Source organism: Panulirus ornatus, chromosome 14, assembly GCF_036320965.1.
Source record: "Panulirus ornatus isolate Po-2019 chromosome 14, ASM3632096v1, whole genome shotgun sequence".
NCBI classification, from domain to species: Eukaryota; Metazoa; Arthropoda; class Malacostraca; order Decapoda; family Palinuridae; genus Panulirus; species Panulirus ornatus.
In genome coordinates, this window is record NC_092237.1 from 48,947,328 (window position 1) to 48,967,428 (window position 20,101).

The 20,101-nt window shown below is 40.0% G+C and overlaps 1 protein-coding gene across 1 annotated transcript in view; it reads right to left on the reverse strand.

Annotated features, from left to right (window-relative positions):
- Positions 1-20,101, reverse strand: part of Khc-73 (Kinesin heavy chain 73) — a 785,588-nt gene that overhangs the window by 240,291 nt on the left and 525,196 nt on the right. Inside the window, exons 24-26 of the mRNA XM_071670193.1 lie at positions 18,092-18,283; positions 15,260-15,465; positions 9,637-9,727 (exon numbers count right to left, since the gene is read on the reverse strand). Coding sequence (XP_071526294.1) covers positions 9,637-9,727; positions 15,260-15,465; positions 18,092-18,283 — 489 coding nt within the window. The remainder of the gene's footprint in view (positions 1-9,636; positions 9,728-15,259; positions 15,466-18,091; positions 18,284-20,101) is intronic.

The window sequence follows — 20,101 nt, forward strand, 5'->3', positions numbered from 1 at the left end:
CTCTATAGCTCATGCCTTGCAACCATATAACATTGTTGGAATGACTATTCCTTCAAACATACCCATTTTTGCTTTCCAAGATAATGTTCTCGACTTCCACACATTTTTCAAAGCTCCCAGAACTTTCACCCCCTCCGTCACCCTAAATATAATAATAATCAGTAAACAATAAAGTAAATTGAATTTTTCACATTTCTTTGTACACCATTCTCTTCAGTAGGTTCTTTCCCAACTTATGAATTACTAATTGTCTACATATTCTGAAAAATAATGAAGAAAACAGGTGAAACAATTCGATGACTTATCTCCTCATGAGCATTAGCATTCATTTGAAAGCACTGCCCATACAATCAATAAAATACAAAGATATACGAAAGAATTCAAACAGAAGCAGACTACTGGTTTTCTCTGAAGCTGTTTGTGATCAAGAAAGTGCTCAAAAGCTCATATATCAGTGTGATAAGAGTAGAAAAGCACATATTTCAAGAAGAAAAATAATGTAGAGTTTTCATGTGACTAAGGAAGTGCAGATTTGAATCAAAATAATTTTCAAATCTATTCTTAAATGTATCCATGGTACTGCTTTCAACCACTCCAATAGGTAAATTATTCCATGTATTACTAATCTAGTTGAAGAAAATGTACTTCACCTTCTTCAATGTAAAACATGTTCCCATGAGCCTGAAACCATTGCAACGAGTGAAATCACATAAATCTATCACAAAGCAGGTTGGCTGACTGAGATTATTGAAGAATTTGATAATTTTGAATACTTATAACACATCCCCACTTAACCTTCTCTCTTCTATGCTTAGCAGACTTAAGCTGTTTAGTAGATTCTAATAGGATCTGCTTCTCAGTCTGGGACTCATCTTGGTAGCTCACCTCTGCATTCTCTTCATTTCTTTTATTCTCTTTTAAGTAGGGTGACCGCAATGTTTTGTTCACCCTTTCAACTGCTTCAGTGCAATGCTTTCTTGGCTTTAGATCACCAGATATCATTCTGCACAGTTCTCTTCAGAAAGTTCTTAACCAATGCTTGACTCAATAATCAGCTACACATTTAGAAAAATATACTAGGCATGGGATATAGACAGGGTCAAGTGGAGGAGGGTGGATGTGTTGGAAACGAAATGTTTCAGGACAATATGTGGAGGGAGGTGGTTTGATCGATTAAGTAATGAAAGGGTAAGAGAGATGTGTTGTAATAAGAAGAGCATGGTTGAGAGACCAGAAGAGGGTGTGTCGAAATGGATTGGTCACGTGTCAGAGGTGGAGGGAATGAGGAGAAGCCGGAGACCAAATTGGAGATGGAAGGATGGAGTGAAAAAGATTTTGAGCAATTGGGGCCTGAACATACAGGAGGGTGAAAGGCATGCAAGGAATAGAGTGAATTGGAACGACGTGGTATACCAGGGTTGTCGTGCTGTCAATGGACTGAACTAGGGCATGTGAAGCGTCTGGGGTAAACCATGGAAAGTTTTGTGGAGCCCGGCTGTGGAAAGGGAGCTGTGGTTTTGGTGCATTACACATGACAGCTAGAGACTGAGTGTGAACGAATGTGGCTTTTTTTTGTCTTTTCCTATTGCTGCCTCGCTATTTCATGTGTGGCAGGGTGGCGACGGGAATGGATGAAAGCAACAAGTATGAATATGTACATGAGTATATATGTATATGTCTGTGTATGTATATATATGTATATATTGAGATGTATAGGTATGTATCTGTGTATGTGTGGGCATTTATGTATATACATATGTGTATGTGGGTGGGTTGGGCCATCCTTTTGTCTGTTTCCTTGAGCTACCTCTCTAATGTGGGAGATGGCAATCAAATACAATAAAAAAAATAATATACTAGAATGAGTGAGGACAGATTGACCAAGAGGATATATGTGTCGGAGGTGGAGGGAATGAGGAGAAGTGGGAGACCAAATTGGAGGTGGAAAGATGGAGTGAAAAAGATTTTGAGTGATCGGGGCCTGAACATGCAGGAAGGTGAAAGGCGGGCAAGGAATAGAGTGAATTAAAGCGATGTGGTATACCGGGGTCGACGTGCTGTCAATGGATTGAACCAGGGCAAGTGAAGCGTCTGGGGTAAACCATGGAAAGTTCTGTGGGGCCTGGATGTGGAAAGGGAGCTGTGGTTCGGGCATTATTGCATGACAGCTAGAGACTGAGTGTAAACGAATGGGGCCTTTGTTGTCTTTTCCTAGCGCTACCTCGCACACATGAGGGGGGAGGGGGATGTTATTCCATGTGTGGCGAGGTGGCAATGGGAATGAATAAAGGCAGACAGTGTGAATTGTGTGCATGTGTATATATGTATGTGTCTGTGTGTGTATATATATGTGTACATTGAGATGTATGGGTATATATATTTGCGTGTGTGGACGTGTATGTATATACATGTGTATGGGGGTGGGTTGGGCCATTTCTTTTGTCTGTTTCCTTGCGCTACCTCGCAAACGCGGGAGACAGCGACAAAGCAAAATAATAAATAAATATAGGATGGGGTTGTTAGGGAGGTAAATGCAAGAGTTTTGGAAAGAGGGGCAAGTATGAAGTCTGTTGGGGATGAGAGAGCTTGGGAAGTGAGTCAGTTGTTGTTCGCTGATGATACAGCGCTGGTGGCGGATTCATGTGAGAAACTGCAGAAGCTGGTGACGGAGTTTGGTAAAGTGTGTGGAAGAAGAAAGTTAAGAGTAAATGTCAATAAGAGCAAGGTTATTAGGTACAGTAGGGTTGAGGGTCAAGTCAATTGGGAGGTGAGTTTGAATGGTGAGAGGCTGGAGGAAGTGAAGTGTTTTAGATATCTGGGAGTGGATCTGTCAGCGGATGGAACCATGGAAGCGGAAGTGGATCATAGGGTGGGGGAGGGGGCGAAAATTTTGGGAGCCTTGAAAAATGTGTGGAAGTCGAGAACATTATCCCGGAAAGCAAAAATGGGTATGTTTGAAGGAATAGTAGTTCCAACAATGTTGTATGGTTGCGAGGCGTGGGCTATGGATAGAGTTGTGCGCAGGAGGATGGATGTGCTGGAAATGAGATGTTTGAGGACAATGTGTGGTGTGAGGTGGTTTGATCGAGTAAGTAACGTAAGGGTAAGAGAGATGTGTGGAAATAAAAAGAGCGTGGTTGAGAGAGCAGAAGAGGGTGTTTTGAAATGGTTTGGGCACATGGAGAGAATGAGTGAGGAAAGATTGACCAAGAGGATATATGTGTCGGAGGTGGAGGGAACGAGGAGAAGAGGGAGACCAAATTGGAGGTGGAAAGATGGAGTGAAAAGGATTTTGTGTGATCGGGGCCTGAACATGCAGGAGGGTGAAAGGAGGGCAAGGAATAGAGTGAATTGGAGCGATGTGGTATACAGGGGTTGACGTGCTGTCAGTGGATTGAATCAAGGCATGTGAAGCGTCTGGGGTAAACCATGGAAAGCTGTGTAGGTATGTATATTTGCGTGTGTGGACGTGTGTATGTACATGTGTATGGGGGGGGTTGGGCCATTTCTTTCGTCTGTTTCCTTGCGCTACCTCGCAAACGCGGGAGACAGCGACAAAGTATAAAAAAAAAAAAAAAAAAAAAAAAAAAAAAAAAAAAAAAAAAAAGCTACAAGGGACTGAATTCTTACCAACTTCTCACCATTTGCTGTTTCAAACCATTCAACATGTATTTGATCAAATGATACAGTATACTGAATATTTTAGATAAGTTTTCTATGCTATATACTTGATCGCTGTTTCCTGCATCAGTAAGGTAGCACCAGGAAACAGATGAAGAAAGGCCCATCCACACATATACACACACATATATATATCATATCATACTTAATCATGGTCTCTGGTGTTAGTAAGGTAGCGCAAGGAAAAAGACGAAAGAATGGCCCAACTCGCCCACATACACATGCATGTACATAAACAACCACACACGCACATATACATATCTATACATTTCAACGTATACATATACATATATACACATGTACATATTCATACTTGCTGCCTTTATTCATTTCCCATTGCCATCCAGCCACACATAAAACAACACATACACATACACACACACACACACACACACACACACCCGGCGAGGTAGTGCTAGGAAAAAAAAAAAAGTTGGGGTAAAGAGAGTGGTGAGAGTAATTGAGCTTGGAAAGGAGACGTGTGAGGAAGTACCAGGAGAGATTGAGTGCAGAATGGAAAAAGGTGAGAGCAAGTGACATAAGGGGAGTGGGGGAGGAATGGGATGTGTTTAGGGAAGCAGTGATAGCTTGCACAAAAGATGCTTGTGGCATGAGAAGCGTGGGAGGTGGGCAGATTAGAAAGGGTAGTGAGTGGTGGGATGAAGAAGTAATATTATTAGTGATAGAGAAGAGAGAGGCAGTTGGACGATTTTTGCAGGGAAATAATGCAAATGAGTGGGAGATGTATAAAAGAAAGAGGCAGGAGGTCAAGAGAAAGGTGCAAGAGGTGAAAAAGAGGGCAAATGAGAGTTGCGGTGAGAGAGTATCATTAAATCTAAGGAGGAATAAAAATGTTTTGGAAGGAGGTAAATAAAGTGTGTAAGACAAGAGAACAAATGGGGACATTGGTGAAGGGGGCAAATGGGGATGTAATTACAAGTAGTGGTGAAGTGAGAGGAGATGGAGTGAGTATTTTGAAGGTTTGTTGAATGTGTTTGATGATAAGAGTGGCAGATAAAGGGTGCTTTGGTCGAGATGGGAGAAGTGAGAGGGTCAGGGAGAATGATTTGGTAAACAGAGAAGAGGTAGTGAAAGCTTAGCGGAAGATGAAAGCTGGCAAGGCAGCAGGTTTGGATGGTATTGCTGTGGAATTTATTTAAAAAGGGGGTGACTGTGTTGTTGACTGGTTGGTGAGGATATTACATGTATGTATGGTTCTCGCAAACGAGGGAAAAAAAAAAAAAAAAAAAAAAAAAAAAAAAAATGGATCATGGTGAAAAGCCTGAGGATTGGGGGAATGCATGCACAGTGCCATTGTACAAAAGCAAAGGGGATACAGGTGAGTGTTCAAATTACAGAGGTAAAAGTTTGTTGAGTATTCCTGGGAAATTATATGGGAAGGTACTGATTGAGTGGGCAAAGGCATGTACAGAGCATCAGATGGGGGAAAAGCAGTGTGGTTTCAGAAGGAATGGAGGATGTGTGGATCAGGTGTTTGCTTGAAGAATGTATGTGAGAAATACTTAGAAAAACAGATGGATCTGTATGTAGTAGTTATGGATCTGGAGAAGGAATATGATAGAGTTGATAGAGATGTTTTGTGGAAGATATCAAGAATATATGGTGTGGGAGGTAAGTTGCTGGAAGCAGTGACAAGCTTTTATCAAGGATGTAAGGCATGTGTACAAGTAGGAAGAGTGGAAAGTGATTGGTTCCCAGTGAATGTCGGTTTGTGGCAGGGGTGCTGATGTCTCCATGGTTGTTTAATTTGTTTATGGATGGGATTGTTAGGGAGGTAACTGCAAGAGTTTTGGAGAGAGGGGCAAGTATGCAGTCTGTTGTGGATGAGAGCACTTGGGAAGTGAGTCAGTTGTTGTTCGCTGATGATACAGCGCTGGTGGCTGATTCAGGTGAGAAATTGCAGAAGCTGGTGGCAGAGTTTGGTAAAGTGTGTGAAAGAAGAAAGCTGAGAGTAAATGTGAATAAGAGCAAGGTTATTACGTTCAGTAGGGTTGAGGGACAAGTAAATTGGGAGGTAAGTTTGAATGAAGAAAAACTGGAGGAAGTGAAGTGTTTTAGATATCTGGGAGTGGATTTGGCAGCAGATGGAACCATGGAAGTGGAAGCGAGTCACAGGGTGGGGAGGGGGCTAAGGTTCTGGGAGCGTTGAAGAATGTGTGGAAGGTGAGAACGTTATCTTGGAGAGCAAAAATGGGTATGTGTGGAAAGGGAGCTGTAGTTTCAGTGCATTACACGACAGCTAGAGACTGAGTGTGAACGAATGGGGCCTTTGGTGTCTTTTCCTAGTGCTTCCTCGAGCACACGCAAGGGGAGGGGGGGGGTGCCATTTAATGTGTGGCAGGGTTGCAGCAGGAATGGATAAAGGCAGAATGTATGAATATGTACATGTATATATATATATATATATATTTTTTTTATACTGTTCGCCATTTCCCATATTAGCGAGGTAGCATTAAGAACAGAGGACTGAGCCTTTGAGGGAATATCCTCACTTGGCCCCCTTCTCTGTTCCTTCTTTTGGAAAATTAAAAACGAGAGAGGAGGATTCTTATTTTATTTTGCTTTGTCGCTGTCTCCTGTGTTAGCGAGGTAGTGCAAGGAAACAGACGCAAGGAAACAGACCAAAGGATGGCCCAACCCACCCACATACACATGTATATACATATACGTCGTCCACACACGCAAATATTCATACCTATAAATCTCACCGTATACATATATATACACACAGACATATACATATATACACATGTACATAATTCATACTGTCTGTCTTCATCCATTCCCATCGCCACCCCGCCACACATGAAATAACAACCCCCTTCCCCCAAATGTGCACGAGGTAGCGCTAGGAAAAGACAACAAAGGCCACTTTCGTTCACACTCAGTCTCTAGCTGTCATGTAATAATGCACCGAAACCACAGCTCCCTTTCCACATCTAGGCCCCACACAACTTTCCATGGTTTACCCCAGACGCTTCACATACCCTGGTTCAATCCATTGACAACACGTTGGCCCCGGTGTACCACATCGTTCCAATTCACTCTATTCCTTGCACACCTTTCACCCTCCTGTATGTTCAGGCCCCGATCACTCAAAATCTTTTTCACTCCATCTTTCCACCTCCAATTTGGTCTTCCACTTCTCCTCGTTCCCTCCACCTCTGACACATATATCCTCTTGGTCAATCTTTCCTCACTCATTCTCTCCACGTGATCAAACCATTTCAAAACACTCTTCTGCTCTCTCAACCACACTCTTTTTATTACCACACATCTCTCTTACCCTAACATTACTTACTCGATCAAACCACCTCACACCACATACTGTCCTCAAACATCTCATTTCCAGCACATCCAACCTCCTCCGCACAACTCTATCCATAGCCCACGCCTCGCAACCATATAACATTGTTGGAACCACTATTCCTTCAAACATAGCCATTTTTGCTTTCCAAGATAATGTTCTCAACTTCCACACATTCTTCAATGCTCCCAGAACTTTTGCCCTCTCCCCCACCATACGATTCACTTCCACTTCCATGGTTCCATCCGCTGCCAAATCCACTCCCAGATATCTAAAACACTTCACTTCCTCCAGTTTTTTTCCATTCAAACTTACCTCCCACATCCAGGCCCCACAGAAACTTTCCATGGTTTACCCCAGACTTTTCATATGCCCTGGTTCAGTCCATAGACAGCACACTGACCCTGGTATACCACATCGTTCCAATTCACTCTATTCCTTGCACGCCTCTCACCCTCTTGTATGTTCAAGCCCCAGTCACTCAAAACAATTTTCACTCCATCCTTCCACCTCCAACTTGGTCTCCTGCTTCTCCTTCTTCCCTCCACCTCTGACACATATATCCTCTTTCGTCAACCTCATTCTCTCCATATGTCCAAACCATTTCAACCCACACTCTTCTGGTCTCTCAACCACACTCTTTTTATTTCCACACATATCTCTTATCCTTTCATTACTTACTCGATCAAACCAACTCACACCACATATTATCTCAAACATTTCATTTCCAACACATCCACCCTCCTCCATCCAACCCTATCTACAGCCCATGCCTCGCAACCATACAATATTGTTGGAACTACCATTCCTTCAAACATACCCATTTTTGTTCTCCAAGATAACGTTCTCTCCTTCCACACAACCTTCATTGCTCCCAAAACCTTTACCCCCTCCCCCACCCAGTGACTCACTTTCGCTTCCATGATTCCATTCCCAATTAACTTGTCCATCAACCCTACTGAACCTAATAGCCTTGCTCTTACTCACAATTACTCTCAACTTTCTCCTTTCACACACTTTCAAGCTCAGTCACCAACTTCTGTAGTTTCTCACTCGAATCAGCCACTACAGCTGTATCATCGGTGAACAACAACTGACTCACTTCCCAGGCCCTCTCATCTCCAACAAACTGCATACTCGCCCCTCTCTCCAAAACTCTTGCACTTACCTCCCAACCCCCCTATTCATAAACAAATTAAACAACCATGGGGGGATCACATACCCCTGCCACAGACCGACCTTCACTGGGAACCAATCACTCTCCTCTCTTCCTACTCATAAACATGCCTTACATCCTCGATAAAAAATTTTCACTGCTTCTAGCAGCTTACCTCTCACACCATATACTATTAAGACCTTCCACAAAGCATATCTATTAACCCCATCATATGCCTTCTCCAGATCCATAAATGCTATATACAAATCCATCTGTTCTTGTAGATATTTTTCCCACACATTCTTCAAAGCAAACACCTGATCCACACATCCTCAATCACTTCTGAAACCACACTGCTCTTCTCCAATTTGATACTCTGTACATGCTTTCACCCTCTCAATCAATACCCTACCATATAATTTCCCAGGAATACTCAACAAATTTATGCCTCTGTAATTTGAACACTCACCTTTTTCCCCTTTGCCTTTGTACAGTGGCACTATGCACGAATTATGCCACTCCTCAGGCACTTCACCATGATCTATACATACACTGAATATCCTTACCAACCAATCAACAACACAGTCACCCCCTTTCTTAATAAATTCTACTGAAATACCATCTAAACCCGCCACCTTGCAGGATTTCATCTTCTACAAAGTTTTCACTATCTCTTTTCTCATAACCGAACCATTCTCCCTGACCCTCTCACTTTGCATGTCACCCTGACCAAAACACCCTACAACTGTCACTCTATCATCAAACCTTCAAATTATTCACTCCAACTCCTCACTTCATCACTACCTGTTATTACTTCCCCCCAGCCCGCCTTCACCGATGTTCCCATTTTTTCTCTTATCTTACAAACATAATTCACCTCCTTACAAAACACCTTTTAATTTTCCCTAAAGTTTAATGATACTATCTCACCCCAGCTCTAATTTGCCCTCTTTTTCAACCCTTGCACCTTCCTCTTGACCTCCTGTCATTTTTTTATACATCTCTCAGTCATTTGCACTCATTCCTTGTAAACATCGTCCACATGCCTCTCTTTTCTCTTTCACTAACAACTTTACTTCTTCATCCCACCAATCACTACCCTTTCTAACCTACCCACCTCCCACCTTTCTCATGCCACATACATCTTTTGCACATGCCATCAATGCTTCCCTAAATACATCCCATTCCTCAGCCACTCTCCTCACGTCATTTGCTCTCACCTTTTGCCATTCAACGCTCAATCTCTCCTGATACTTCCTCACACAAGTGTCCTTTCCAAGCTCACTTACATACTTAGAAAATTTAAAAGAAATTAGCTAGAGAATATGGGATGTGACAAAATCCAAAATACTGTATGTCAGTACTATCCATGTATCTCCTGCATGTCGTAGAAGATGACTAAGAAGGGTGGGGGACATCACAGACATTCTAAAACACATTCTAATATTGGAAATTTAGACAGAAGGCTTACCTATGTATGTTTCTCCATCTTCTGCATGAGAATCATCAGCATTGGCAGCCATCTGGGCAAGGGATTCGCGTTCTTCTAATTCTTCACTTGCCTGCATGGATGTACATAAAACCAGTGATAACAAAAGTATCTTACAAGCAAAGAACAGTCTGTCTATCAAGACCATTTCAAACATAATTACAAGTCTTGCTACATATGATGAAATAACACTATTTTGCTAAAAGTTACTATCTGCTAAATAAAAACGTTCTGTAGTCATATAACTAATAATTTTCACAAAAAGTTATTATAATTACTACAGTTCAATGATTCCAACACTGTGATTACTTACTCCCAAAAATTTCAGTTTGTTTTTTTCAATCTAATTTCAATCATATTAACTTATAATGCAACATCTGTATGACTTGCAATACGTACTGCAACTGACTGGGAAATATCTGATTTCCCATTCCTTGCAGTGCTCTCAAAACATGATAAGCATATAAAATAAATACAGAAATATAAAAATGAATATTAAGGAATCATTCTCTTACCTTTCTGAAAATAATAAGAGCTTTATATGGTAAATGCTATTTTCCATGAGATCTTACACTAATGGATTCACTGTCATGACTGAAGCTTTAGAATGTTCAGATCATGGATCAAGTACACATACTCGATCCCAAATCCAGAATGTTTGGGACCTGATAAATGCCAGATTTTAGAATATTTTGAACCTTCCACCCCTCAGTATTTCTAATGAGGAAGCACTGGCCTTCCTCACCCTTCACTAACCACATGGCTGTGGTGAGGAAAGCTTACTCATTTTGAATCCCACAGGGATGAAGTTATCAACCCTCTTGGTCCCAGGCACTTGCAGCTCATACAATTTACAAACTGCAAATGTCATTCCAACAGCAGTTACAACTATTACAGAAAAATGTTTTTCAAAAAAGGGAGGGGGGATAGCAGGTCAGTGTAAGAAAAAATGGATAAAAAATGCTCAAGGAGACTGTCTTTAAGAGAAAGGTTTTACAACTTTCAGAACCCACATTTCTCTCCTTTTCTGTTTGTCCAGCCTCCATGACAGCATAATCACAAAAAGGAGGAGGAGTTACAGTAAAAACTTCCAAATAAGGAGACTGAATCCAACAGCAAAAATAAATCCCTTAGTGGTGATCCAGAGGCCCACCCTTGGACAATCTGAGACTGCCAGAGAAATGACATCAGGAACCACCTTGGTTCCAGCTACTAGCAGCTCATACGATTTGTAGATCTTGGGCTTTAACCCAAAAGCTGACACAACTGGAACAGAAAAATATTTTTCAAAATATAAGAAAGAGGAGGGCAGGTCTGGGTAAGTAAACTTGGAAAAAATATCATGGGGAAACCACCTCAGGAAGATAAGGTTCATCAAATGTCAAAATTTGCAAATCTCTTCAATGCACTCAGTACTACAAGCATGAAGAGGTAAGAGGACCAAACCCAAAAGCTGAGATAAATAACTTCACTAATGATCCATATGAATACAAACATTACTTTTAGAGGAAGAATCACCAGAGTCACACAAGGTAGATCCACAACACAAGAACTCAGGTACTGGCAGATAAAAGTGGAAGGAGTAGGCCAAAAACTTTATTTGATCTCCTCTACCAAAAGGCTTCTAAATAATGCTAAGGTAGAGGACATATTCCTCACACCATGTACTCCACAAAAATTCCACGTGAGCCAATCAATAAATGTAGAGACATTTCTTCCTAAAAGATGTTTCTCCTGTTTGTTGGTGTGGAAGGGTGTTGAGAAGATGGAGTGCTAACCTGCAGCAAGAATACTCCTTATTCATGTAAGGATACAATGTATCATTGGGAGTACAATCTCATTCTTCAAAGAACTCACTCCAAAGGACATCAAGTTTCCCTGCTACTAGAAGAAGTGCAGCCTTGGGCTGCAGGAGCCTTCAGAAAGAGATCCTCAGAAACACATGGGTTTTTTCATAAATCTGTCCCAGGATTTTTTTTTTTTCTTTTCAGGAGTTATTTTCTTCTAAATTCACTAAAATTTGTGGTTCTTTATCTAACTTTATTCTACACAACAAATAGGTATCATTTATACTTTTCTACATATCAAATGTATATTCTAGATATCATATGCACTATCTACATATCTAAATATAATTTACACACAGAGAACATCACTAAGAAAGAACTTTTGAGTTCTGAATATGACTGCATTACTGTGGTTAGCATGTAACGTAAGCTTTCTGCCATGATCATGCACTTACACTCTGACAATTTGTGAGTAATGTTGATTTTTCACACCTGTTCCTCATTTCCTGCATCAGGGAGGCAGTGCCAGGAACAGATGAAGAAAAAGCCTCATTCATTTACATCCATTCTTTAGCTGTCATGAGTAATGCTCCAAAAGTAAAGTCCCGGTTCACAACCAGGCCCTACAAACCCTTGTGTAGTTTTCCCATGGTAGCTTCATATGTCCTGGTTCAACCTACTGACAGCACTACGATCTTTGTAATTCTATAACGTGCATGACATTCACCCTTGTACATGTTCAGGCCCAAAGCTCTCAGAATCTCATTCATCATCCTTCCATCACCAATTTGGTCTCCCCATTCTCCTTGTCCCCACCACTTCTAACACATATATCCTTTTTGTCAACCTCTATTCACTCAGTCTCTCAATATGTCCAAACCATTTCAGCACACCCTCTTCAGCTCTCCTAACCATACTCTGTTTTTTACCACACCTCTCTTACCCTATCTATACTTACTTCATCAACCATCCTCACACCACATAATGTCCTCAAACATTTCATTTCCAAGACACTCGCCCTCTTCCTTACATTCTCATCAATAGCCTATGTCTTACAACCATACAACACTCTTGGGACTACTATACCTTCAAAAATACCCATTTTTGTCCTTCCACACATTCCTTAATGCTCCCAGAATCTCTGAGCCCCACCCACCCCATAGTTCACCTCAGCTTCCATGATTCCCTTTGCTGCCATGTCTACTCCCAGGTACCTAAAACACTTCACTTCCTCCAAGTTTTCTCCATTCAAACTTACATTCCAACTAATCTGTCTCTTAACACTGCAAATCCTAATACGCTTGTTTTTACTCACAATCACTCTCAAGATTCTCCTTTCACACATTCTCCTTAGTACCATCTTTGGTAGATCTTATCTTCACACACACTGGCATGGATAATGAGAATAAAATATATGATACACTAACTGGAAGATGTGATCATGTAATGCTCAAGTATGACTGTGTGGAAATACTATGACATTAAAAGAGCAGAGGAGAGAGGGCATAATGATGAGATATAAGAATGGAAAAGAGCAGAGGTGAGAGAGGGCATAATGATGAGATATAAGAATGGAAAAGAGCAGAAGCGAGACAGGACTTAAAGATGAGATATAATCATCGATAATATACTATCTATCTATCTATCTATATTTCTGATGCTCATTCTCTTTGGGAACTCTCTCAAGTGGGTGACAAAAGCAAAATTCTCCATGATGAATGGTGAACTTTAATGCTGCTTCTTAACCTTTAGTGCCTCACCTTTAACAGGCCACTAAAAGAGGGCAACTCAAGTGCAGTGTTTTCAGAGGCTCTTACCTAACATTACTAATGACCACTACTATCTAAATGTGTCTAACTAATGCTCCAACCTACTTCTACACAGAGCTCAATAATTCTAATGGTAACACAGGCTGGAAAATGGAGTTCAGGAAACAGGGCTTTGTGGTGAGGGGTTCTGTGAAATCGAAATTGTAAGATAAGAGACTTTGGTACCTCAAGCCTAAAACACAAAGAGAACAGTAAGAAAGAGGTAAAATGGTATAATAAAAGATGCTGAAAAGCAGAGTAACTTTGAAATGTCCACTGACATTATTTACAGGTATAAGAGAGTATAGAACGAATGCCAGCAGGATAAGTAAGGAGGCACAAAGAAACTACGAAAAGAATATTGTGGACAAGGCAGGAGAAAATCCAAACTTTTCCAGAAATTCATCAGGAGTCAGTTGTTAGTTATGGAACAGCTAATCAGACTAAGAGATTCAGAGGGATACATTGTAAAGGATGATATAAGGACTTGTGAGGCACTGAATAACAAGTTCAAAGGAATTTTCACAGTGAAAGACACTAAAACCCCAACGCCAATGAGATGGAAAGTGGGGAGGAGGCTTTGGAAATCACTGAGATACCTTGCTGAGATATCTACAAAATGCTAAAAGAACTGAACCCATACAGGGCCCATGGTCCTGATGAAATTTCACTATATGAGCTAAAGATGTGCAATGATAAGCTAGATAAACCACATGACTTACTATTCAAGATAGCTCTTTAGAAGGTCTACAATCCTTTTTGCCTCCTATAAAAGAGCTCATCTTTCTCATTCTACACTCCAACTTTTGTGTTTTCTTCTTTTAGGTATATGTCTACAGCATGACTGGAGGACCAAAAAGGTCATGTCATTTAAACACTCTTCCTCTGTTTTGGTTCTCAGCTGGGTTTGTCTTGTGCTGCAGATATTTCATTGATCATATCCTCCCATTCTTACAAAAGTCTCTTATCTACTACCCTTCAATATCATTTCTCCACTAATACCCTACGGATCTAGGAATTAACTTCAGCATTATCTGTCTATCTAAATCTCTGATGCCCATTCCCCTTGGGAACTCCCTCAAAGGGGTGGCAACAGCAATCACAAGAGTTTCCAGGAAAGTAACCCTCACTGTAGGCAAGGGACCTCTGTAGTGCCACTGTATAAAAGCAAGAGGGACAAAAGTGAGCACTCAGATTCAAAGTCTAGGGGAATCATCCTTACTCTTTACAAGTCATTGGTGTGTCCCCATCTTGAGTGCTGTGTTCAGTTTGGACACATTATACCAGACATGCACATGTTAACTCATTCTCAATATATATCACTTATTTTCACATGTATATCTTTGTTTTTATATTGGGAAACAACATTTGAATAACTCACAAGCTCTAAATCTTTTCATCCACCATATCTCTGGGCAAATCAACCATCAATTCTAGCATTATATCACTGACATGAAAGAAACTGGTACATTTTCTATATGTATCTTTTGCTTTTATATGTACTTCTTTCATTCATAATGGGGAACAGATACTCTGATCTTCCACTTCCAATCCCTCCTCATCCACTTGTCAACCATTCTCCTTAGGATTTATAAGTTAACTTTAGCATTATGACGCAACTACATAAAGTATGTTTGGTCCCATTTTTACATACATACAGTATTTTCATATCCATTTCTTTCAAATCATCTTAAAATAAAATTTGAAGCCCTTGTTTCTGTGCATAATATGATCAACTTTTAGCAACAACCATAGTGCATGGGTTAAACAGTGCTACTCACTGCTTTCCTCTATCAAACAGCATATTTTGTTAGCAGAAGGGGAAATCAGTCCAACCAAGCCAAATGTGCCAGGCAATTCAAATACCATATATCAATGAAGCATAAAGTAATATTCTGACTTCGTTCATTAAAATACCTAACAAAATTTGTTTTCTTAATTACTCTATAAAGAAGTCTTATAAAAAATGATAGAGGAAACATCTTTAAATACAACACAAAGAACTCTAACCTTTGGAATATTTGAAACAACTTCATACATGATTCCTGTTTCATAGAGGGTATTAGCAGAACCAATGAAGGATTTTACAAACTTGCTGGTTAAGGACTGTTTCTTGTAAATATTAACTGCAAGTCGCTTCCTTAACACTAGATCCATGGGTGCTGGATGGGATAATCTGACTACAGCTTTTGCAATCAGGTAGACTCTTTCATCACCTGAGAAAAAATTCAGTTTTTACAGATATGATGGTTATAAGCACACACACACACACACACACACACACACACACAAACACACACACACAAACAAATATCCCAGAGCAATATACAATGATTATAGTGGAGGAATAACCATGATGGTACATGAAGCCATATAATACATGAGTCTCAGATATGGTAACAGTACTGATACTGGGGAATTTTAATCATAAAGAGACATTAGAGAGAGTATGAATTCTTATGGTGACAGGGTGTCATGGAGACAAATATTTAGAGAGTGTATAGGAAAATTTTATATACTAACATGTAGCACCGACACAGTTGCCCTACAATTTTCACCTAAATGATAACGCCTTGACCAGGTAACAGGGGACAGTCTGTGACCTCATCTGACCTAACACTCCTCAAAGAATGTATTTGATGACCCATCCTACACAACTGTGACTGGGTGTCATGGAGACACAAATATTTAGAGTGCATACAAGAAAACTTTGTATACTAACATGTTGCAGCACTCACATGGTTGCCCCACAATTTTCACCTTAAGGACAACACCTCGACCAGGAAGCAGAGGACACAATCCTCAAAGAATGTGTTTGGTGGCTCATTCAACACATCTGTACCTGCAGTATTTATCCCTAACACCAACTCTCGATGTTAGCGGTAGCAGATCAAAAGCTGGCACTGTAATTATAGATGATCTGACCCTTACTATAAGAAACGCTACTCTTATGGACTTAACCTCAAGTCCATTAGCATGGAGAAGGTCAGGAACCTGCAACACTTGGCTTCAATGTCTCTAATTCCTTGTGGGAATAGCTACCCCTCACAGACTTGACCTCACCACCTCTTAAATACCCGGGTATCAGTAAAGCAAAGCAGTCAGGAATTTGACTCACCACTAGAAAATATGTGAACCACTCCAGTACCTGAAATCTCAGCAATGAAAATTCAGACTCAAGCTGCCCTTTGGTGTCTCTATCAGTAGATGATCCAACATGACTCTTGACGTTTTAATCTTCCTGGTAGGTTTCATTGTGGAGCTGCATCCCCAAAGTCTACCTTCAGCAGATCTTGGTGGGACCTCCACATATCCTATGGGAGTCCCATGTCGACTTGACATCCACGAACTTCTCCCACGTCTTCCTACTTCACTGACGCCTACCATCACTAGCCCCCTTCCAAGCCTGTATCATATTACTCGTCCTACCTTACTTTAACTCTTCCTCACCATCACCCTGCACCTCCAGTAGCTCACTGCCCTCTGTTACTTCACCTTGTATATCCTATCCAATGAAATGTTGTTGTTATTTAACGTGTTTCCATGCCCTCTCAGTTTTACCACTCCAACAAATCCTAGAAGAATACCTACTAAAATGCCTATAAAAAAAGATGAAAGGTATTGATAAACCATCATTGCTAGAGTGCATCTTTATGCACATATCTTCATTCATAATAGCATGGATATTGAAAGTATTATATATGATACACTAAGTGGAAAAAATTGTGATGTAATGCTAAAGTTTGACTATTGTAAACGAGGATGATAAATGGTCAGAGATGAGACAAGAACTAAAATGAAGATAAAATCAAGAAATTACAAAAAAAACCTTAACAATTTCCATAGTAACACAGACTGGGAAATGAAGTTCAGTAGCCAATAACTTGGGCAGTGTGATGAAAGATTCTGTGAAATTTATAACGAAGGAGTAGGAATATGGATAACTCTAGCCTTGAAAACAGAGGAAATGTCAAGAGAGAGAAAAGAATGTTTTAATTGATGTCAACAAGCAGAGAAGCTTCGAGATGTGCACTGATGAAAATATAGGCAGTACTCTAGGCAACAATCACTTGTAAGACATAAGAGAGCAAGCAGCAAGTATAGCAGAATAAGAAAGGAAGAACTAAGAAACTTTGAAAAAAAAAAAAAATTGGGACAAGGCAAGTGAAAATTTAAAATCTTTAAAAAAATTTGAATTTTAGTGGCATCCATTGCTATCTGGTGGTACTCAGAGTTTAAGACTTTAAGGATACAGGCAATTTTCCTAACCACTGAAATTTTGCCAAACTAAGCCATACTCCGTTTTTTCTTTTTCTTAAGAACTATAGGTTTTTCTGAACCACAGACTACTGGATTAAAGAGATTTCACTGCATAACAAAGTACAAAGTACAGAGTTATAAAGAGAGTTTGAGTGACATACAAATGCAGAGGTACACAGACCCAAGGTCCAAGTAAGGTGGTCTGGCATGAAGTGAGAGTATGGAGAAATCTAATCACTGACACAGGAACTAATAAATATGGAAAGGGGAGCATCCATTTCAATGAGACAGACAATCAAACATTTACATATGGAAACTTGTGCACAGATATACAATTCAAAATACTATTTGCTTTATTCACATTAGAGTTCAGTATAATATGTCATAAAACATTCATACTTTATGCTCTATCACTCTATTGACAACATTCTGAATCCAATTTACAGCACTACTTGGTGGAACAAATCTTGCTTTGCTCTGAATTTTTGTTTTGACACTTTCCATACATGCCAATTTCTAACAGAGAAGCATTCCATATCAAAATCTTAAAAAGGTGCATTATGAGAAATAAAGGTATCATACTTGGTGTGATTCTGTTGAGGTACATGTTGTCATGGATAGAGGAGTCCCAGGATGCTACTGCACATACATCTTTTTCATAGCACTTTACAATAGGGAGTTGGAAGAATTTGTTGCAGTTTTCCTTTGGAATAATGGCATTGTTTCCAGCTAAAGTCAAGTTGTCTCCACACCCTTGCGTTGAAAAGTCATCAGCTGAAGAAAACAAAGAGTTTTTAGTAATCTAAAATACTCCATTCTTAAATTTATGGGATGAATTAGACACATACAGCCTCTGAACTCATACCCAGTGTGTTACATGAAAACATGAACTTCCACACTTATAACAGCTTTTTACTTTTTCTATTTCACACATAAAGTTGATTTGCCAACAGAGATCAGTGTCACCATCTATACCAACTCTGTACATGGAATGCTTCCAATGCATCCAAAACCCAATTAATCCTTTATCATCTTTATCAAAACCATTTCTAACCCTATCAATCATTAAACAAGACCTATCACTCTCTTATGTAATCTACCCCTCTTCATGTGCCTCTTACTTTACTACTTTGCATAATCCTTACCAACCAACATGTCCCATACATTCTGCACAACTATACCATCCTAAAAGACTTGCATACATGTGTCTTTCCCATGCCTTTACACCACATAACCTTCAATATCTTTCTTCAGCCTATCTATCCCCTTAAATCTGAATATGCTAAGTAAGTTACCCAACTCTACAATGCTCATTTTTTACCAAACCTTTCTAATATGCAGTTGGACTTCAAATCAATGAATCAGCAGAGGAACGAGTACTCCAAAGAAGCTTCTTGTACACTATGCTTAAATTTTTCCAATCCACCAGAATTTTCCATGACCTTCAATTCTTCTCTCTAGCATGAATCTACTTTAACCTTCAGCTTGCTTTTTTATTACTATTCTTACTAAACTACTACTGATAAGCATCTAAACTCATCCACAACTTCCACTTCTTCAGCAAATAGATTAACTGTACACAGTAATCTCTTATCCCTTTCTAAGGCCGTTTGACCCCCTACAGACTGCATACTCGTCCCTCTCTCCAAGATCCTTGCATTTACCTCCCTCACAACCCCATCCAAAAACAAATTAAACATAAGGATATCACACATCCCTACCAAGGACCTACAATCACCTGGAACTGTTCATCCTCCTCTCTACCAACTCTTGCACATGCATTACCAACTCTTACACAACATTAAACTCCTGACAAAAGCTACTCACTGCTTAGTACCTTTCTTCCCACACTGAATATCTGTAAGACCTTTCACAAGACATCTCTATCTACCATAACATAAGATTTCTCTAAATCCACAAGTAACACTTACAAATCTTGTTTCTCTAGCATTTCTCACATATTCTTTAAAGCAAACATCTAATCAAAACATCCACTACAACTCCTGAAACCACAATGTTCCTCCCTAATCTGATGCTCTGTTCATGCCTTCACCCTCTCATTCACCACTCTCCCATACAACTTACCAGGTACAATGAACAAACTTTATCTTATTCATTTTATCATACATCATCGCTGTTGCCAGTATTAATGAGGTATAGCGCCAGGAAACAGATGAAGAAAGACCCATCCACTCATATGCATATATACACACATACATGCACATAGGGGTTAGGGGAGAAAGAATACTTCCCATGTATTCCCTGTGTGTTGTAGAAAGCAACTAAAAGGGGAGGGAGGGGGGCCTGGAAATCCTCCCCTCCAGTTTTTATTTTTCCAAAAGAAGGAACAGAGAAGGGGGCCAAGTCCTCTGTTCTTAACGCTTCCTCACTGATGCGGGAGATAGCAAATATGTATGAAAAAAATATATATACCCTAGCATGAGCCAGGTACCCATTATATCAACCAAACCCTAGTGGTGGATGAACAGCAGGGCTGACTGTGGACTGACTGCCACATCCAAGATTCGAATATATGCACTCGAAGTCTTTTAGATATTCAATATTCCATATGTCCATATCTTTAAGGCCACA